The 23,459-nt window shown below is 37.4% G+C and overlaps 1 protein-coding gene across 7 annotated transcripts in view; it reads right to left on the minus strand.

Moving 5' to 3' along the window:
- LOC121875322 (neurofibromin-like) overlaps window positions 1–23,459 on the minus strand; it is a 78,442-nt gene that overhangs the window by 22,923 nt on the left and 32,060 nt on the right. For 4 of the 7 annotated variants that reach the window (XM_042379821.1, XM_042379818.1, XM_042379822.1 and 1 more), the window contains 13 exons: window positions 22,671–22,832; window positions 22,064–22,322; window positions 21,754–21,898; window positions 21,012–21,250; window positions 19,278–19,411; window positions 18,419–18,559; window positions 17,480–17,567; window positions 17,063–17,202; window positions 15,832–16,125; window positions 14,941–15,258; window positions 6,006–6,176; window positions 419–645; window positions 49–235 (listed from right to left, as the gene is read on the minus strand). In XM_042379821.1, the coding sequence (XP_042235755.1) occupies window positions 49–235; window positions 419–645; window positions 6,006–6,176; window positions 14,941–15,258; window positions 15,832–16,125; window positions 17,063–17,202; window positions 17,480–17,567; window positions 18,419–18,559; window positions 19,278–19,411; window positions 21,012–21,250; window positions 21,754–21,898; window positions 22,064–22,322; window positions 22,671–22,832 (2,505 nt within the window). The remainder of the gene's footprint in view (window positions 1–48; window positions 236–418; window positions 646–6,005; window positions 6,177–14,940; window positions 15,259–15,831; window positions 16,126–17,062; window positions 17,203–17,479; window positions 17,568–18,418; window positions 18,560–19,277; window positions 19,412–21,011; window positions 21,251–21,753; window positions 21,899–22,063; window positions 22,323–22,670; window positions 22,833–23,459) is intronic. The other 3 variants (XM_042379824.1, XM_042379819.1, XM_042379823.1) reach the window with 2 other exon arrangements.

Raw genomic sequence — 23,459 nt, forward strand, 5'->3', positions numbered from 1 at the left:
TAAAGCAGCGAAATAAACCTAAAAAGAGTGTGGAGAGTTCTGTTCTACCTTAGTAAATGGTCCAGCAAATCTCCAGAGGCCCCCAAAGCCCCAACTCTGAAGGTGGTGTAACTGCTGGTGTCCTTGGTCCTCACACGCCACCATGTTTTGGATGATGGACTGAACTGCACTCAGGATCACTCCATCATGACATAGAGACAGTACTGACGTTATCTTGGCATCTAGTAGAGAATGGCTGTTGAACGGGAAATACTAAAATATCAAAAAACCTTAACAGACATCTTTCTAAAGTTAATAGCAATCAATAGTAAAAAAGTCAGATTTATCCTAAAAATATCCCATTATATAATGTTAGAATACCTACCAAGATACTCAAGGTCTGGTAGTAGCGTACAGGAGTGCACTAAGTGTTACTCACATGACAGGGAAGACCTTGGGGAAGACGTCTGAAGCCTCAGCCAAGTATTCATATAAAACTCTCATCTCGTTCTCATCTGTAGTATATTTTACAAGTGTAGCCAAAACTGTCAGAACAAGGGCTTGGGTAGAAAACTCAGTCAGTACTTCGGGGTCTAAGAGGATGTTGTTTTCGTTGCTGACTGAAACTCGGGCACCACGCTCCTTAGGTGGGGGAGACATGTCACCCTGCATGATGTGAACATTATTATAACGTGCCATCCTCACTCCCCAGACAAACCTCTTGACACATTTAAAAGAAAAATAAACACGAAAGTGCATGTAAATATCCCTAACATCAATGCCCTGATCAGAATTCTTGGTAAATAAAAGGAAAATCTGCCTTACCGAATACTTCACATTTTGAAAGATCACGTTCAATCATTCCACTCCTAAATACAGGAAAAACAATTGCTAAAATAACTCAGGATAATTCATACCTTAGCTATCAGTTTATTAAGTCAAGTGCTTGGGTGATATTTAACGGGCGGGACATGTCAGCAGGCAGAGGAGAGGTGAGAATGACGAAGACTGATGATGTGATTCAACAAGACACTCTCAAAGATGGTGTAGTGCAGTCACATACATAGCTGCTGCTGCTGCTGCTGCTGCCCCTGTTGCTGCTCTCTGTTCTTCCACACACTACACTACACTACATTGAGAGGAGCACTCTACACTATGGTATGCAAAGATCACTCACTAATCACTGTGCTACCACCCTCAACTAAGCTAAACTTTCTCTCTACAATGGGTGTAACTTAATAAAATGGGAAAACACATGACAGAAAAGGTTGTCAATTTTCTAAAGAATTAAAACTTACCTTGAGGAATAAAAGATGCACAATATCTTTATGAAGATTTAGAAACTACATCACAAACTTCATCAGAGGCATAGAACAAGCATTAACATACTCAACTAAGTTAAAAATTCCCATATAATAATAACAACACTCATAAATTTGATTCTACAATTACATCACTCAATAATTATACACACATAACATTGGCTAACCCACGCAAGCAAAGAAAACGGCCTAAAAACACTGATGACGATGATGATGACCGCAAAATTCAACCAAACATCTCCACTGTATGAATAAAGTAAGAGTTTGTGTTTTACTATACTAGACAGGTTTTAATATGACAAAAGAAATTAAACTTCAAACTGTTTTCCCCATTCTTCATTCAACAGTGTCATATGTCAACCAAAACAGGAAACTATAACTCTTATGCAATGACATTATGACAGCAATACACACTCTTAACTCTCCCTATAAACTGACAGCCATAATCAACAAAGTATCCAACCCCTTGTGTGTGTAGCTGAGAAATACACTAACACATAAAACTTTTTCTTTATCTCACCTAACCTAAATATTCACCATGTTCTTTAATATATAGTTATCTCACTTTCTCAATACAGTATTCTACAACTATACATTTTGTTCTTGGATATATAATACACACACACACACTCTCTCACTGTACATGACCTCCAACCATATCCAACAGCTTTTCTCCATAACTTACAGAATTAAAAACTGAATCCTAACATCCTATTCTAAGCAGGAGAGGTCAGTGGGTGACTCGTGTTGAAGCAGTGCACTCCACCTACAGTGTCAGAGAGTTCAGTTGATACCTTAACGGAGTAGCTCAAGAGTAGTTAAATAGTGGTTCCTCCTAGCCATAACAGGAGCTCCAAAGGGTCTTCCAAAGAGAACACTCAACCCAGCAGCCTTCACATGAATATAAACAACAGTGAACTGGTTAACTCTCTCCTGCCACTGTGCTAATAAAATAAACACTAGCATTATAATCATGAAATAAGTTCCATCCTCAAACAAATATAAAAATAGACTAAAGAAAAAACAACATAATAAATAAAGATAAAATGATAAAAGGTACAATAGTTTAGATTAACATTTGGCCTTTAAGCTGTGACCTAACTCCTGACCACAGCTAGAAAGAATAATCTCCTCAGTGATCGCCATCTACACCATCTGGCCTACATCTTGACACGTCACTCTTAAGATCCCCCCCAAAATATATTCCCAATCAAGTTTTATGTAGATTTATCTCTGATGTAACTCACTCACACACACAATGAACAAAAGTCACTCACGCACGATGAACAAAGTCACTCGCATACGATGAACAAAGTCACTCGCATACGATGAACAAAGTCACTCACGCAAGATGAACAAAGTCACTCGCATACGATGAACAAACTCACTCACACTCGATGAACAAAGTCACTCACATACGATGAACAAACTCACTCACACACAAATAAATGAGCAGCATCTTTGCTCTTCTGGGTTGGGTGTGGGTAAGAGAGACAGCCATACCAAACAATATAAAACTCATGAACTCAACTAGAAAATAATGTTACATATAAATGATGTATTATAAATTCATGCTATCTATAATGACACTACCTGCCAATATAAAATGAGTGACTAAATACATTATAAAAACTTGTAACACTCATACAGGTATTAGGCACAAGTGACTGATTCAATGGTGATTCTTACATATCCCACACACTAATAGTTATCATATGTACCCTAAAAATAACAAGCAAAGTTTATTATATTTCTAGAGAAAATAGTAAGAAATCATAGTGGTATTATGAATAACACACAAACAATTCAAGATCAGTTTACAAGGATATTGTTTATAACCGGGGCTGGTCAGGCATCTAAGACAGGCAAGGGTGCAAAGGTTGTGTGGGAGAAACCATAAATGTCAGGAGGGGAGGCGGTGGTTAAATACACCATGCATCAAAGAATACATTCAGTTCTTACAAATACCAGAAGAGACAAGTCAATATATGGCATCCAATTCCTTTTAAAACATACTCTCCTTACAGTTTATGTTTACTGTACATAATATTGTCCTCAGTCAACCATGGATACACTACTCTTGGATGCACTTCTGATGGTTTATTTCTCTGTTCATTTCCATAATAATTGTTTGGTGGTAGTGACTCTTTCTTTTGAATGCTTTGAGGCAACAGAATATAAATGAACTTTTGGCACCATGATACAGTACAGTATATAGTACATGAAACACTATAATATAAATATAATAATTTTTTTCATATTCGTCACTTATCAGCTTACTAGCCGTTTGGGTGGTTTATCCATGATATAAATATCGGAGTTGACATCTAATCCATGGGGTTAGGTTGAGACAGACCCTGCAATGTTATGAATCACTGGTAGCAATGGTTAAATTGAGGTTACTTTACTTTCTAGTTCCCAAAATAATACCTTGTACAGTATTTCACTTAAAGCCCAAAAAATAACTGTTACTGTATTTTCGCTTAATGTGTTACATCATCATTCCTGTAAGAGTAATTATGATTTGTAACAGAGAAATGTGACGAATTGATAGTTAGGAAATAAGTGAGAAAAAAAATTACCATTTTACTTAAGTTATTTGATCATCAGTTTCAACTTTAAAGACAAGCACTGCCTAATGCATTACTCTCCCAGACCACTTGACTACTGTACTATTATGGTCAGCCATCCATACAACCAATAACTTTTCCCATACTCAATTCCTCAAAAATTACTGATACAATTTTGCCAACACTTCCCACAGATCTCACCTAACTGCCCTCCCTTATTTCAAACTTGTGTCATCCAAACAGGAACCCAATTACTAAAAACGTAAAGCAATTGAAAGTTTTAAAATTCAATTGTGCATGTTCTCCCTCCTATGGCCACAGACCAACTGACGCATCTCTGACAACCCAACACCACCTCAGAACTCGCCACCATCACCACCTACATCCAATTTTTTTCTTCTTGAACCCACTTATCACCATACTAGTCATTTGGGTGGTTGGTGCAGTCTTTGTTACTTGTTACGACACCCTCCCCCTGTTTGTTGAGTCAGTAGAGGTTCAGGAACACACCCTTATTAAACACATGTAAGAGAAATTCCTTTACGTGAAGGATTTTTTTCCCAGGACACAACACCCACCTACAGTTCAGACCACCTGTACTACCTTCCCCTCAAGGAGACTTTTTATTCCCAAGCAAAACAAGTCAAAATATCCTTTGTATTTTTACACTATTGGGGTAACTTGAAATACTTGTAGGTTATCTTACTAACATCCATTATTCACAGTCTTCACATTATTCACTTTTAATTCTATTACAAACATTCTTAGTGTACTGTATTGTGATAAGCATGTAGTAAATGTTTCAATAGATTTATTACCAACAAAGCAAGTATCCTTTTATATTTATCACAAGTTATGTTCTAGTTCTCCACATCTGAGAACTTGCCACTCGTCAAAAGCTGAAAGATTTTGTCACGTTTCTGTACATACTGTATCGTCTAAATATGGAGAAACAAAAATTATTTAGTCAATTATTTCCAACCAAGAGTAAATGCAAATCACGGTGAGTATGACTGTTTCAGAAATAAAGGTTCATGCAAACATTTACACAAATAATCAAAACACTGAAAATAAATAACTATTCACTTCAGCCTAGAACACAATTTCCTGCACAATAAGCAAAACAGCACAAGCAGGATCTTACAACACTTAGCTAAGTGTACATCTTTGCACACTTAAGGCAGGAACCCAACATGAACACTTAAAGCACTTACCAACATACATGTGCATTTTGCCATACTTGAGAGAGACATTTGTTCTAAATTTTGATAATAATGAATGAGCCAGTACAGTAGCGGGTTTTATCAACACTTTCCGGTGGTGTTCACAAGTGATAAAATGTTTAGTGTCTTGATCTGTTCCTTGTGCTTCACTGACAGGGTAAAACATCAGTTCTTCACAGCTGACAGTCATTCATGTAAATAATGATGTTTCACAGTTCTGACCACAAGAAAGACATGATCCAGTTCTCAGTCTATCTATAATACTTCAAAGTTCTTCCTTTAGCACCTTGGCACCTTGTTTGGCATCAACAACCATCAGCCGACTCACACTCTCAACAGTCTGAAGACAACATGGCAATCTTCCATGTTAATACAGTAATTAAAAGCTTACATTTTAAACTGTGTCCTTTCTACCATAAAATTAATCATAAATGCTTAAATAATGAGAGTGACCTGAATATGTTAAATAATATAATAAATAATTCCATACAGCTGATAGCATGAGATCCTAACTCGAAAGCCAGTGCAGGGTCGAAGAGGGTGTACTTGGTAATATGCTTAGATGCTTTGGAGATGTGCATAAAATGGCTGAAGGGTAATTCATAAACAGAATGCAAAACAGGAGACTGTGGGGAGGAAGCCATACGAAAGGTCCAATTGTAAGACAGAGGGATCGAGTGCAAGATCATGGTGGTTACAGGTGCGGGTCTGAGCGTTCGTATGGAGATATGTGATAACCGAAAGAGTTCAAAAAGATTCTCAAAGGGATCATCCAACTCAAGGCGGGGCGAAAAAACGGCATGAAGAAGAAGAGAGAGAATCTTCGATAAAAGAAAACTTTAATAAGAACCACTCATGTCTAGGGCAAATAATTCCTCCCCCCATAACAACACACACCAGACTTGAGTTACCTTAGGTGTGGGCATCGAGGAAGACCTTTGAGTTTTAAATGGTGGTGGTCGCATGTTATGGGGGTCAAGGTCAAGGGAGTGCCATGTCTTGGGGTCTGCTCTGCTCACCAGGTGTTGGGCACTCCCCTGCTTCTGCATCGTGCCCTGCGGTCCTAGCATACCCATCGTACCCTAAGTTACAAGGTATCAACACATTAGATTATGCTAACCAGATTTTCAAAGAGCAACGCCCATAACAGCAATGCTTTTGAGAAGTCGAACGTGGAAGAGATTAAGAATGGCATCTCAGATCAGATGTTATTGTCTGTATATTTACTGCTCCTCTAAATCGACCTCATATAAAAGGGAACAATACAGTACCACAAGAAATCCTCAGCTCAATCTCATTTAAGCAAGTCTGATTAATTACAAACAACAACAACACTAAAGCTCGTTAGAGATAAACTTCTAGTACAGTACAGTATCATAATAAATTGGTAGCCCCTAATTCTGTACCTGAAAAGTCAACAGACAAAAGCATACAGTTACATGAGTTCCTTTGAGTTATTCAAAATATAAAAAAAGACAGACCATAATTTCTAATTAATTTTCTACGAAAAATGTTAAAGGTATCGTGACGTGATAATATTGTTATGGTTTATATGTTAATACTGTTCCAAGATGTAAAAAAAAAAAAAAAATGTAAAAAGCTATACAACAAAAATATAAAAAATCTTAGTAAGCCGTAGAAACTAAAATTACCGGTAGCAGTACAAAAAATGGAACTAAATATTTGGATAGAATTATGTACCGTCTCACAAAAAAAATATTTAAGAAAAGATAAACAATATCAAGAAAAACCTATATTCTCAAAAAAAAATAACTATCACAAATCGAGTCAACAAAGAATAATACGTAGTACTGTATTAAAACAAAACAAAACAGCAAACAATAAGAAAATTAAAAGTAGATGAGATAAAATGCCTCAGGATGTTTGAAAATAAAATCCTTTGGGGCAAAAATATGACATTTGTACAAGTTTCTGATATGTGATGAGGTTTTAAGAATCATTCATTTCCAAATCTGTAAAATGGATTGTACTCTTACACCACAAATTAGCCTAAGGCCCAATATCGTTTGTCATTAAATGTTAATATTGTCCACAGGGTTCTCAAAATATTCCAACAACTCCTAATACCATTGTTTAATCTATTTCTACTGTATATGGGAATAGCAGCTGGTATTGTATTTGTAATGCATAATAAATTCAAATCAATGCATTCACCTATGAGCATTTTAATTATTCAGTCCTCTATTGTATTTATAACTTTTCTGGTACAGTAATATACCGGTAATTCTTCTTTTTTTATTTTTTTATTCTCTAGTTTTTGAAAATCCTCAAAAGTTGGCATCAGTGTAATGTTGGTGCATCCTAATCTTATAATGAATCTTTCTCATGTTTTTCTTTTTGAGAAGCCTGTGTCCAAACCCTGTGTGCACCAGCTGTGAGTACAAATTCCTCTTGCATGTGAGTACAAATTCCTCCTGCAACTTTATAAACATACGTACACTATACAGTACAGTACATGTTATCCTGGTGGGACTGACAAAAAATAAATAAATAAATAAATAAAAAATGTACACACCTTTAACTGGTATGGCTACATGGAGAGGATGGGATAAAATTCTAGATGAACTACAATGACTCAATTTCATATGAATAAAAAAAAATAATAATACGCACAAATAAAGGCTTAAACCTCTTTACCAAAAACCTTAAAATGGCGAACAAATTGACAGAAGTATAACCATATTCTCCCAATCTGCAAGGGAATAAAAGATGTTCACCATATCAAAATTAATGCCAAGAGCTCAATGTGTTTTTTCCTGACAAGACTACCGCATTCACCACTGAATTAATCCCGAGTCATATCAGTCTACTGTAACGGCGAGTCATATCAGTCTACTGTAACGGTATACCAAATGAAGAGGAGAAACATGTATCCCCCCCCCCCACCCCACACACACAACCACTGAAGCAGGGAGAGAGAGGGGGTGAGGGGGGGGAGGCAAAAACTATCAACGGGTATAACTGGCTTCACCTATACCTAATAAGATCTTTGTGTTCACTGCCCTGACCTATTAAGACTTCACTAAAACCAGATTTCTCTTAGGATACAGAGAGTTGCAGTGTACAGTAGAGTGCTATTTATTATTCTTCATCTCCATACTACCACTTACTAAGCCTCCCCCAATTTGTATCCAGTATTTGCTAAAATTATCACTGTCCTCTAAAAAAAGAAAGGATGCTGAAAAAATGAGAGAGAAAAAGAAAGAGACAGACAGACAGACAGCAAAAGAGAGACTGCTATCCCACAATATGCCTGCAAATTTATGGACATACAAAAACAAAACATCTGAGGTACTGGAGTAAGTCTCATTAATCGGTGACTGCCTGATCCTGCACTTACCAAGATGGTTTTAGTCAAACCTTAGGTGTGTACTGTTCAACACTTCACTGCACATATAAAGTAAATCTACTTAACATAACAATAGTTTTTAGTATTCTTCACTTTATTTTTCAACATGTAGTATTCAAGAAACGGTACTTCTAATTCTAATGCATAGGACATAATTCAATACAAAAACAAGCAAACGAAAAAAAAAATCAGGATACCCCACCACGCCATCATTAACGACACAGCCCCAAACCCAGCAAGGACCTACAGAAGAAATGGGTGCCAGTTGACCAAATTGCATGAGGGCGTAAAACAAAATTACATGCATTTGGAGGCGAGGAAGTTTGACCTGAAAACCAAGCCTGAATGCAATCCTTTCATGCACGTCCGAAAAACGACTGCTGACAAAAAAAACAAAACAGTGAGTTGATGGATGCAGCTTATAGAGAACGGGTACCATATGGCCACATCCCCTCACATCACGAGACAGTGTGGTGTATATATGTTAGATAAGATGTCTCACCTACATGAAAACTTGGAATTAAATCCATCCAAGCCTGTGTGAGGTATAACTGTGGACAAATAAATGGGTCCCAGCAGCCATCTTGCATCAGGATAGAATGTTTGACCCAAGTCCCAAATTTGAGTGAAACCCCTTTATGTTTGTCTCAGATATGAATGCTAAGAAACAAATGAGCAATGTTTTTGTTACCCAGACATTAGCCTCTGACCTGGTCTATCATTCAACTGGAGACTAAAGATTATTTATTGAAATGACTCAAATTAATATCCACAATGAGGATGTCTGCCACTTCTGAGTTCTAACCAGTGTCTATCATTAAGTTACTGCCAACGTATTTCTCTCGATGATCAGCCCTTCCTCCGTGCACCATAAAATGAAGTTCACGTGGTGCGACACAGGAGATGTAGGTTATCAGTTATATGACCAGCTGGGCACAAGGAATGGGTGAGACCTAAAATACTGAAACTACAAGGTACGGTATCTGAACATCACATGACTATGGAAACAAAATCACTAGGAGTTACTGTATCAGAGTATTACTTAGAGTCACACTTGATGCAACAGGTACAGTAGCTAAAGAAAATATCTGACAGGGTGGGTCCGATGGCTTCCGAAATTATACGTACAACTTGTGATGTCTCGGGAGGGTTGGTATGCTCGTCATCACCCACTGCTATTCAGTATCCAACACAGAGAGTGAGTTGAGATATAGGAATAAAATAATCGGTCAAGTGATGACACTCATATAGTATAAGGAGAAAACACGCATATCCCAATACCTCTCGTCCGTGGTCTCATATTGTTTCACACACAGTATGCACAGATACTTTTTTTAGCTACTGTACATCAAAGTGGTGAAGGAGTCGGGAAAATGTCAAGCTCTGCGACACAATTTTCATTCTAGACAGGGTCATGGTAATCTGATTCAACAAATTCCCTAAATGTTCTCCCAAGAATTTTCTTTACAAATTTGGGTGACAAATATCTGTGGAAAAAGTGAGTAGATGCTAAGTGCAAAAGGAAAACTGATCAAATGAGAAAGTTGAAGACAAAAGTTGGTGAAAAAGATATAAGAGATAAGATATACATGCAAAAAAAAAAAAAAATAGAGAATATGCAAGTAAGGTTAACACTCTAAGTAGGAAGAAGAATGAGAAATATGAAAGTGAGCAGAGAGAAAGAAGAGGTAGAAATGTCCACTGAATACTATGGAGTTCAGCACTGGGAGTATGATTTAAGCTGGTTATAAGGAGGGAGAAAGCATAAGAAGAAATACCATGCATCTAACCATTCTCTATTATATATGAACAAGGTTATGTGTGACTATCATGCAGTGCACAGCAGAGTGGGGCTGTCCTCAATATGGCCCAAGGGAAGAAGCAAAACATTGGGGCAATAATCTTGACCACTCTCAGTGGCTGAAGTGGAATCCAAGGCCAACACTTTATTGTCATCTTGTTGACTAAACACTGAATGTAGACTCCTGATAAGCCTGACCAACAATATCGTTAGATTAAACCTGAGGAACATAGACATGAACCTCAAGTTCTGTCCACCTTTGTCAAGCCTAAAATTTCCAAAGAATTTCATGACTGGAATGCAACAGTACATAGCCTTCAGATAATCACTGAAATGAGTAAGGAATTATAATTTTAAAACACTCAAACACAACAAGTTCATTCAACCAAATAATTCTCTTTTTATCAAGTCTTTCTTGGTGACACTAAACACAGGGAGTTGAAGAATATATGGTTCATGGAAACTATAGTATCTGTGATGCTCATTAAAAAAAAACCTGATCTTTAAACAGAGTTCTTGATTAACAATTAAATTTGCAAACTTCAGCAGTCATAAACCATGTTCACCCCAAACTATTTCTGAACAGATTGTGAATTAACAAATAATTTCACCATATTTGAGCAGAGGTTAAGTCTGCCCCTTAACAGCAGGAGTCATGATATGTTGAAAGAAAAAAAGAAGAGGTTGTCAAGGGAAATGAGAGGAACAAGTCACCCTTAAAGAGCAAAACAAAGTCTTCAGGTGAAGGAGTGTCTCTATCTGGAGAAGTCTTCTGGTGGGATGGAAAGACAAGTCTCTTACAAGGAACAAATAAAATAAGAGGAAATGGGTAAAATGGATGAAATGGACAAGACGAACAAGTCTTTTTGGAAGTTCACACAAGTTTCCTGAGTGTCGGGTATATCCTCCATTCAACAAAGCCTAAAACTCCTGCTGAAGACATTCTACAAAACTTATGTGTCCCGAGAAACACTGGGAAGAAGAGCTTACATCTCCCTGAACAAAAATCTTAGCATAGAGACCGAGTAATTCCATAACTTACTTAATCACAAATCCAAAACCTTTATAGACACCAGAACATGATCCTAAATTCAAACAAGACCAACTCATACAGACCCAGGGCAGAAAAGTACGAACTAGCGGAGTCGTTACACCACAAATCGTTAAATCAAAAGACAATCCTCACATTTTTTACCTCTCCACACACTCAATTTTAATCTAATTCACCCATTCCAGTCCCTTCCTTCCTATGGCCTCTCTGCCTTCACTATCAATCATTAACACCTCCACCAATAACCCTACATCTCTAATTACCGTGGCTTCCAAATACCAGTAAAGATCTATAAATTTTATATCATTAATGTTTATGAGAGCTTCCATTACAATTGCAAATTAACTATAAAAAACTTAAATATTCTGCTTTGGATTTATCTTCAGTAAAAGAGTCTAAAGTTTCTGAAATTTAACAGTAGATAATATTTGTTTTTGGATGTGACAAAGCTGGGTAGACCTTGCTCACTATTTCTTGTACACAGCAGATAATGAATTCTATTTTCGACCTTGTATCCTCTTGCATCAGTAGCCAGTGTGAAACCTAATACACCAACTCTTATGGGACTATTTACCAGCACTCAGAAGGCTTTGACAACCAACTAGGTCAGTCTATATCTTTTACAGGTACGACACAGAAAGGTTCTCTAGTTTTGCAAAATACATCTTGGCTAGTGGATCTTATTTAACATAAACAATTATGAGAAAAGATTCTAGACTTAGATAAAATGGGTCAAATATAAGAATGTAATTAATTTATGAACAATGTTGATTACTTATACCAATAAAGCCAAGAAAATCAACAAAACTAAAATTCAGTATAAAAAGGGAGACTTAATCTTTTCCGTATCTCAGAGTTGCAAAATTCACCCTGATTCACAGTCTGGATCACGGATATTTACCAGTACCAGTCCACCAGCACCATAATAACATGAGAATTACCCCAAAAACAGAGGCAGCCGGGTAAGATATAAGTAGGACTATGGTTAGCAGTCGTCATTCATCAATTTACCAATGTGCTAAGTTCCTGGGCAGTAAAACACACAAGGAAGCGAGTAATGTCTCAAAACCTTAAGAATTATCTGAAAATTCATCTTGTGAGCATTATCAAAACAATCACTTCAGTTTGTACCAATTTGTCATAGAAAATAGCCAATTAATACTGAAATCCCCTTCTATAACCAAGCCAGGATCAAGGAACAACATCCAATACAGCCAGGAAGAACATGGACTCATATCCCAGGTTCGTAGAAGATAACCACTTGAGAAATAGGAACAATACCCTAAAATGGAAGTACTGTAGGCTTGTGATTGTTGCTGCCATGCCTAACATCCTTTCATTCATTTGTTGACATTGGTAATAAATCATTATGTATGGAACAACACTCCAGATTCAGCTCATCTTGACATCCTGAAGGGAAGAGGATGGGATAAATATTTGTTTGACCTGAGGACTTGAGGAGATTAGTGGAAGACCTTGTCCTCTTATATTCTCTGATTTAGGTAAAAATAGTCAATGTTCTGGACCAGGTTGACATTACCCATTACAGTAACATTGTTTCCTGAGTACAGTACAGCCGCCGTCTAATATTGTGATGGTAAGTCTTTTAACCTCTTAACTGGCGGCTAAGGATTTCCTACTCCTTCCCCATACTGTAAGCACAAGATGAAACATATAACTTCCTTTGATGATGGCCACCGTCCCTACAGCTAACTTCCACTCATGACGGCCACTGTCCCTACAGCTAACTTCCACTCATGATGGCCACTGTTCCTACAGCTAACTTCCACTCATGACGGCCACTGTCCCTACAGCTAACTTCCACTCATGACGGCCACTGTTCCTACAGCTAACTTCCACTCATGATGGCCACTGTCCCTAAGCTAACTTCCACTCAAAATGGCCACTGTCCATACAGCTAACTTCCACTGATGATGGCCGCCACTTAAGGATTAAGTCACATCTAAAATTCCATACTAGTTATAAATGGACATAAAGGAGGAGTAGGAAGAATTGAAGAGGAAAGAGAAATGGAGGACAGAAGAAGAAGACAAAGAAGGAGAAGGTGTAGAAGGTGGAATAAGAAGTAGGAAGAAGAATAAAAGGCAAAAATGCTCAATATTTCAATAATAAAGTTTAACAAGAGCTGACAACTATCTGAGTGTGGAGATGGTTGCCACAGAACAGTACTATAACACCTCTCTCTGCATTGTTGCTGTAATAGATTAAGTACTGTGTGACTGGAACTCCCATAGGCTTCAATTCTCTCTCTTTAGCCTCACTGGACACTTTAACAAAAAATTTCATTATGGATATAAGCACGAGTGAACCGGGGACATTAAACTCTGCAACACAATGCGGAAGCTAACATCACTATCACTACCTTGGTTTATGGGACAACACACAGTGAGCCAAGCAAGACAAACTACTGAAGAAGTGTGGCACACAGAATACTTGCTAAAAGCTTTAGTTCCAAGATCATAATTTATAGAAAATTACACTTTCAAAAAGCACAGACTGAACTTCTTAATGAAATATGTTTACATTCTTAGTCGTGCCAAAACACGTAACAACTATGTTACTCACACAGGAGATGAAATGCTGAAGGAAGAGACATACTACAATAACAAGTAAAATACATCTAACTTCCTGAAAGATTTTCTCTAGTTAAGGAGAAACTTTACAAGTTATTGTTTTCAAAAAAAGCAACTTCTTCAGTATAAACTGGTGATGGGAGACATCGCCACCATAATACTTTACTGTAGCAGTATCTCTAAAACTACTGACTGTTTCTCTCACCACCAATATTATTACATTAACTTCAACATTCTGCAAATAAATGAATTTCAACAGATGATACAATGTCAATATGAATTAAATAGTTTTAAAAGAGGAGTTTTATTATTCTAAACCATTACCACAGTACATCTACTGATTGGTCTTTTGATAATTCAAATTCAACATTTTTTTACCAAACCTACAGTAGATATATAAACTTCTTTTATGGGGTCAAAACTCCAATTTTCCTTTTAAGGAAGATCCATTATATTAATTAATTTTGCAGACTAGGGCTTTTCTTATAACTTTTGGCTTGTGGGGCCACATGCAGCCCCGTAAACTTAGCCTCATTTAACACTTGAGGTCTTTAGCCCTTGGAAAACCTATACTGTACAGTTGTTCATCCCTTAAACAAAAGTCTTTAATACCTAGACTGCATTAATTGGTGTGCTGCCAGTCTGGTTAACACAGACAACCGGTGACTCAAATATTTCCAAAACCTGAGAATATCTCCTTTCCTGTTATATAATTGTTTAGTAGGTTATGTTTCAGGCATTGTTGTTAACAGATGGATGTCACAATGTGTAGTGCCTCAAGAAAACTGTACAATAAACATAATGTCTTATTTTGAAAAAGGTTTCTACAGGTATAGACAGAACAGCATTGTTTTAGTACAACAAATACTTCCACTACAAACCTGCAACACAAACACTTACTTGTGCAAGCGTGAGGAAGTGAGTAAATGAACTAATTATATGGTCCATTGAACTGCACCCTCATATAATGCATCACTGCCTGCCACACTTCCACAAGGAAGACATATTAAAGGCTTATATAAGTACTGACCTGTGATAGACAAATTTGGTCCACTGAGTCCCAAGGTTTCTGTCTTCTGTTTGCAGGAACTGAGGCAGAGGATAGTGGAGGAGGGTCTTTAATAATGGTAGGAGGAAGTCTCATCTCAGCCGGGGTCCCCACTGATACAGGAGTTCCACTGCCACTGACGATGCCACTGCTTATACTTGTGACGGTAGATGAAGCAGCAGCATTGCCAGCAATGCTCATGCCATTACTGCCACCACTATTGCCTCCAGTACCTGCTCCAGTGGTTGCTGTACTGCCCACTGATGCCAGAGTAACTGTGCTGGCATTAGAGGAAGTGGCCTGGGGGCACGACAGACAAGTTGTATACACACTACCTTCCATTCTACTATCAGAACCTATCACTACTATATTAATATGTTTTAGTCCATTTATCTTTCTATGGATCTATTTACTCTCAAAACAGATCTCATAATTTCATTCTCTACCTTATCAACTCTCTTAATTCCTAAGCCACAGTTTATGCCATTCATTTCTACTACTGTCCTGCACTTTCATTCTTGACTTATCTGTAGTCCTTAGGCTTATGACCTCAAATCCTTACATTAGTGTTGGAGGCAATCCAAGAAGATTTATAGTGCAGTGTATCCTTAAATATCAACGTGTATTGGGCACCTCCAATTTTTTTTAACTGCAACACTTGCATTCCTCTAATCTGCTTTCATATGGTGAATTTTCTCAACCTCTGGTCCTCTTTCTTCCAATCAAACTAACATTACACTGAGGTTGCCCATCTCCTTCAAAGGTGAAACTTACACTTGCACCTGCTTCTCAACATCCTCCTGCCTTTACTCATTGCCTGAGAGCCAATACGATAGAATAATCCACAAAATACTGTACACCATATATACTAACTATGTTAGTGAAGCTGCCATTGGTTGGAAAGGATGACCCAGGAGAAGGTATGTGATTACTGGGAGAAGAAGCTCCACCAGAGGGCTGCTGTGGTCCACTTTGTGGGTTACTCGTCATCCCACTGACTTGTGTTGTGGTCGGGGGAAGGTTTAAGTGAAGACCCACAGCAAACGTGTCTGATGATGCAGATTTGGAGAGATTGTGCGCCACCGAGTATCTCAAGTGACATCTAGATCTAACCTCTTCTGACACTGACACAAGGGCAGCTAAATAAGCCACATTCTCTGGTGTTACCTGTGGAATACAAAACATATCACATGCTTGCTTATGTATAGCATAAAAATGAAAATGGGTCCCATAGGCCAGACATACCATTATTGGGGAATACTTATCCTTTAATTCATAGCAATTTGTTTTTTCGGAATCAAAATTGTAAAATAAAAGTAGAATTACGAGACCCCTGAGATGTTTGCACAGTACAAATATCATAAAAATCTTGGGAAAAGGAAAATTATAAGAATATATTGGTCTTGGGTACTGTACTATACTGTACATACTGAAAACTTTTATATAACATACAAACATTCCAGACATAATTTACAGCAGGAGAGGAAGACAGTGTATGTTTAAGCCTCCATAAGAGGTATTAAGTCCTTGGGTTATCTATATATCCATTTGTTACCTAAGCAGTTTATGTTCATTGCCTGTACACTCATCCCACACTTCCTCAAACTTAATTTAGGTCTGATTGTAATCCATAATTTTTTTCCAGTCATCTGATTGATCAATTGTCTTCTGATCATTATATTCAAACCTGATGCTCAGACACCTTTATGTAACCAATACAGACTCATCCAATGATTCCTCAGGCTTGACATGTATTTATTCAAGGTTTAATATTGTACTATAATCAATACTTATCATTCTACAAATTCCCACCAGCTCATCAGTCAGGAGGATTCTATTTCTTACTGGCAAATCCTAAAGGACAAATGTCAAGACAGATTTAACTCACTCACTCTGTCCATACTGAAATGCCACCTAACCATCTACAACTCATCCAACTCACTCCGCACCTAACGATGATGTGCTACGGTAGTTGAAAAATAACAAATCATTAAAAGAATTACAAAACAAACCAATGAAACATACCTCTCCATAAGGTAGCTTCATAAATGGCATCATCAGTAAAAAAATTAAATAAATAAATAAAAAATATCACCATACACACCTCAAATTTGTCTCTCTTGTGGGGTTTAGCAACAATGGAGAGGAGTGTGATGAGGACTCTTGAAGTGCGGGAGACAGTTGTCGGTGCAGGGTGTCGGAGTCCTTTTAACAAGTGACCCACCAATGCAAAATGGAAGTTGCCTGTAGAGAGAAATGTGAAACGTCTGTCCAATTGGTCAGTCAAGCTCAAGAACATCTTTTATCAAAATTATACCACTTTTGCTTATTTGTTTCACTCGACTTGACAAGATTTTACTTAAGACAAATTCTAGAAAGACACAATACAGTACTAGTAGAACATAATAAGTTATTTCAGAGTACTAGATACTCCAAACCTGCCTGTCAGCACTCGGTTTTTATTCCAATTCTTAACACTTCAATATTGTAGTTAACATATGATCTGTCTCCCATCACTTACCCTTAAAACTGAGTCCCACAGAATGATCCAACTGCTTAAAAAACCATTCAAGAGACTCTCGTGTTGACATCATGACCTGCTCCAGAGTCTGAAGGGCGAGAAAAACTTTGCTTATAAATTATGGATTATATGTCTACATAAAAAAAAATGAATTCATATTTTATCTATGACTCATTCAATAGTCCAAAAACACAAGATGGCACCAACAACTTCAGCAGATAACAAGACAAGTACTACATGAATAACTTGCTGAGCATCTAAAATTACTTGAAGTAGAGAAGTGCAATATATGCTGCTGGATACAGACCACATACTGTACAGCACTCAATATCATTATGAGTACAATATCAGATGCCAAGGATCGTGGTAATCTGAGTTTAAGTCCGGGTAGGCAAAAGTCCTACACTGAAGGAGATTTTTTTAGTGACAGATCAAGTAAACAAAGCAATGATAAGTAATAAGAAACAGCCAATACATGGCTTGAGGTGAGAGTATAGGCAGGCTTGAGAGAAGTAGGGAGGGAGAGGTGTTTCTCGTGCTTGCCTTCATAATTGAGAGATTGGAAATGAACTTCTGGCAAGAAATTTGTTCAATGATACCAATATCAATTTGATTTTCTATAAATCTTTTATAAAACACACTTTGTGAAAGTCAGTTCCCATAAAATCTCACTGATAAAAAAACTAAAATTCGTTTATGGGGTTTGATAGAAATTCACATCCTCATTCTCCATAACTGCCTCCCATTTCCTATAAGCAGTAAGTTTTTATCCATCACAAATTATCTCAACTCCTTATTGGTATCTAACATCAGGGTTGTTCAGGGGTCAACTACAGTATTTTCAAATGTTTCGGGTTAAGGCTTCCAAACTTTGAGAATTATAAAAGAGAAACATGGACATGATGACCACAAGTGCAGTAACAGGGGAAGGCCACCTACATTATTATCGAAGCTTCCCTGAGAATCGAGCGTGTGGAGGTTCTGTTCCAGCAGAGCCAGGCCAGAGGCATATAGGGCCACCTCGTCCAGCTGCAGCACCGACACCCCCACCCAAAACAAAGCCTGATGGATTGCAGACTCCTGTACAGAAACAATAATTCATATTTAATTTGTTTTTGTTTTTTACTTTCATGTTTTATTGCTCAATACTATAACACACTTCTGATAAACTCAAGTTATCAATCTTCCTTTGGTTACAATAATTTCAAGTTTGCTTCATGCACACAAGTTATCTTCATAATGTCTCAAAAATTATGGTAACCAAAAAACTACATCAGCTAGCTAGTTCACATTTACATCCTCTATACACAATAGTATTCTGGTGTATTTCCATGTAAGTAATGGCCTCTAATGCTTTTTACTACTTTTCAACTATGCATGTACAGTCAACCATAACTTTTCCTGGACAACTCAGCATTCATTTGTGTGAGTACTGTACCTCTATTGAGTATATCCCACATCATGTCTTACCACCTAGTCTCTGCTCTCACTTTACATCTCCTTAATTACATCATATACAAACCATCTTTTCATCATCTTTAAGGATTTATTTATATATAAAATTATAATAAATAAAACTACAAGACTTACCATAAAAAAAATAATAAATAAACCGGGCAAGATACCACCTAAAAAATATTCATCAAAGGACATACAAAATACATTTCACACATTTTAATTCTTAAATTTAAAAGTAAATTACCAAACTATGAAATTCTGGTTTGTACAGTGACAGAATTGTTAACTTTTAGCTCAGGCAACAGTTATTAGAGGCACATGATGATAACAAAGAACTTACTGGTCTGAGCAAAGGCTGTAGCCGCGTGAGGCACATAATGATAGAATCTATAAGCGTTATATCTGAAAAGCTCTCCAGTGCCTTGACCAAGATACGCAGGAGCTGCTTGATGTCCTGGTCAACAATACTTTTGCCTGCAAAGAAACAAACAAGTTATAGGTAAAAATCATCAGAGAGGATAATTAGAATAACAGGATGGGTCTGCGTAAGCCGTGGATGAACCACCCGGCTACTTAGGGCTGAGTAATGGTTCTAATGAGAGGGACCTCGTACTATTTCACTCTTGAGACACTTCTAGGGGTCACGGGGACTCAGAAAGTGTTGTGGTTCCCTAGAGTTACTCATCTATATTTGGAAGGAATTGAGAAGAAGAAAAAAAAAATTTAAAAGACAAAAAAATAAATAAATGTAAATTACGTATTTAAATTAGGGGCACATGCAGTACTAGGATCAAGAAAATTCTGAAAACATATGTTTTCCTGGGGTTAGTTATCTTAGTTCAGGAGGAATCAAGCAGACAACCTGTAGCAAACCAAGTGTTTATGTAGAGATAACAAATTATGAATTTAGGAACACCCCATACCGGTACAGTACTCAAGTCACTGTTCAAAGCTCATCTAGGGATCCAACGTGGAGAATTAAATATAGGATTTTTTTAATTATGTATCTTCATTTAAGAGAAAGAGACAGACCTGAAAGTAAACAAGAGGCGGCCAGACACCAAAAGTTGGAAAACTTGTACACTATGTGAATTTGGGGAAACCACAACTGGATTCACCTTCAGAAAATATGTGGTTTTCTTGGGTTATAAATCACTTCATGGAAGGAATGAGGGGGACAAAAATGGGGGAACAATTCTGAAATCTTTCCTTCTGGTGGAACATACGGCAGGAGAGTCAGCTGTGTCTAAAAATGATACTACTGGTGGGTGATTCAGGGGAAAAGTTTGCAAATGCTTATTACTGAGTGTGCACTAGAAGGGAGTTAAGTAAAAAAGGGAGATAGACATAACTGTTAGTTTGAAAAGAAACAGAATAGAGGAAGAGTAGTGTTTCATATACCTGGGAGTGGATGTGTCAGTGAGTGCAGGAATGAGTGATACAAAGCACAATACAGCAAAGGGAGAGAAAGTTACAGGTGCATCACCACCATCATCAACGTTTTACGGCTGTTTTCCACGCTTGCGTGGGTTAGCTGTGATTACCTGATGGCAGCCCTCCATGCTGTGCAGTCTCTTGAAGCCTCTCTCGTCAGGCTCTTTACTCTGATGTCATTTCTTACATGGAGAGAGAAAACAGTTACGATGCTGGCAAAAACAGGGATGAATTGAAGAATCTTTGAGCCGCCATAATTATGTGAGTGTGAAGCACAGAGTCTGGATGCAAGAGGAAGCAACAGAAATGGTGTGATTGAAAATATTCGGGGTGAATAGGATGCACTGAATAAAAATTACATTAATTAAAAGGAGACTGAGAGTTGGCCAGAAATAGAAAAAATTTATAAGAGAGAGTATAACTGAGAGGCGAATAGTTGGAATATAAGAACACCTAGAGGAAGATAGAAGGATGCAGAAGGAAGTACTAACAGCAAGAAGGGTGGGCAGAACAGCGAAATCGCATTAATTGAAGTTGCATAAAGCGAAGGCCACCTGAATCCCACAAAAAGCATCCTAATCTAAACAAAGGAAATACTAATGATGATAAAAGAGAAGAAAGGTACAACTCATGGACTTACTTATACAACCAAACACAATGAGGGCCCTGGGCTGGAGAGCTGGATTATATTGGAATGCAAAGCTCTTGGCAAGGCCTGTCCATGCTTGTAACCAATCACATTCTGGAATATCACGCATACAAGCTTCCATCATCTCAAGCAGCGCATCTGTGATGGTCTCTAATGAGGTAAGTGACAATCTCTCACGGTCACCCATGTTACATGAGAGACTGCGGTCCGTGCCAAATCTGCAGAGAAAACTAATTTTCATTAAAATCTGTCTTTGGTGGACAAAATAAAATTATTAACTGAAAATTTATTCACTCATATATTGGGACCAAATCTATTCTCAGATTAGCTCTTTATAATTTTACAATCTTCTGAATGATAGAGAGAGAAGCAATGAATATATGATAAAGGGAAATATTATATTTGGTGTAACATCAAATATCAAGTGATGGAGACAGGTATACGACCCCATTAAAAATTTCTGCATCCGCTTCCACTTACATATCTGAAACACATTCTTCCCATTCATTCATTTAGTTATAAAATCTAATTCAATAAACAACTAAAGAAACCTGCAGAATTTAATTGCTCTATACAATATAAATTTAAGTGGGATGGACAAACAGATGTCCATCCCACACACACACAGAGGACATAATGTGTAAAGAGGGGAGATGGAAGGTAAGACAGAAGTGGACAAAAGATCCATTATCAAGGACAAGATAATGACAACCAAACATCATTAATAACTTACCTAAGTCCTCGTTCGCCTGTGTGTCTGTAGGAGGATCTAAAGGCTGTGACTGCAGCAGACTTCACCTTACTTATCCCAAAGAGAAGGTAAAATTTGGGAAGGGAAAACTCATCTAAGGAGAGCCGCAACACACGCTGAGTTTCCTCTGTATAAAACAAACACAAGAGACGGCACATTAAAATAGAACACGGAGAAATAAATAAGAAAACAACGTCAGTTATCAATAATGTTTGAGGTTTTAGGATTCATAATCAGTCACATGTTTTGAGAGATACACAAAGCAATGAGCACTAATGCATCAAAGACTTACCTAAAAATGAAGGTTTGGTACAGGTACATAGTGAATGGATGATATTGATGACAAGACCATGTGTGGATGCTCTCATGGAGACTGGCCCAGTGCACACCAAGAATGTTATAATGTGAAACAGGTACGGTAGGTGGCGTGCTACATCCAGGCAGTTATTGAAGGAAAGCATGAGTAAATATCTCGCCAAAATGGCTATGTCATCCCACATTAAATGTTGCTCCAGTGTAGGCGTTGGAGATGTACACGTCTTATCTATTACCTGTGAATTAAAAAGACAATTGAATCACTCCCTGTACATTATAATATACCTACTCACATCCAACTACCTTACTGTACTTTATTGGAAATAACTTTCATAAACAATTAGCTAAAGGAAAACTCTAGAGGAAAATTTTTTTAATTGATGTCCACAAGTTTCACGTCTAATATTAAAAACACAAGGCAAAGTGAGTTCAATAGCTCTGGTAGTTCATTAGGGGAAGTAAGCACACTAAAAGGTAACTCCAAGATACCTGAAACACCTCAGTTCTTACATTCAAGTTAACACACCTATCTCCTAATCTCCCATCACCAATTCACAAACATACGAGAATTCTGCGTGACTTACCCTACAGAGGCGGCCGATGACTTTTCTGGCTACTGAAGCTACATTAGCTGATGCTAAGGCCACAGCCGTATCAGCCATGATCTCTGCCTGACCAGATCCCAGGCCACCCGTTACTGATCTCTTTATGAATGAGTCTAGCACCATGTCAATCAACTCTGACACCTGTCAACACAACATACAGTACAGTTAACATTAAGTCCTTATCTCAAGTGAAACAAAACTATTTACTCTACAGTAATCAATCCATAATTTGGTACCGTATGACTAAATTTGAAACTCCACATAATTCAGATAATTTTAATTATTTTGAAATCTAGTAATAAAATGTGTTAATTTGTAATATTCCAAATTGGGAAAAATATTCTTAAAAATAACCATTCTGAACATGTATTCTGCAATTTATGATCTATACTGTAATTGCTTTTAACAGCATAGTTATAATATAACGGAATCATAATAAAACATGTACTGTACAAAGTATATGGTCTGGGTATTTGACCATACAGTACAGTACAGCTGCTCCTCGACTTACGACGGGGTTGGGGACCCAAATCCAGGTCGTAAGTCGGATTGGTCGTAAGTCGAAAATGCTTAAATAATAACATAGAAAATCTAAAATGGGTGTCTCTTTTTCTTCTCAGCACCACAAAACTCTCACTTTTAAGCTTGCCAGTCATTTTAAAGTGAATTACAAACGAAAATTTTGTCAGTACACAGCGCAATCACTAACGTTGGGACTCGAAAATAAGTAATTTGACAAAATTTTGGTACGACTGAGGCGGTCGTATG

Source organism: Homarus americanus, unplaced genomic scaffold, assembly GCF_018991925.1.
Source record: "Homarus americanus isolate GMGI-L3 unplaced genomic scaffold, GMGI_Hamer_2.0 scaffold56241, whole genome shotgun sequence".
NCBI classification, from domain to species: domain Eukaryota; kingdom Metazoa; phylum Arthropoda; class Malacostraca; order Decapoda; family Nephropidae; genus Homarus; species Homarus americanus.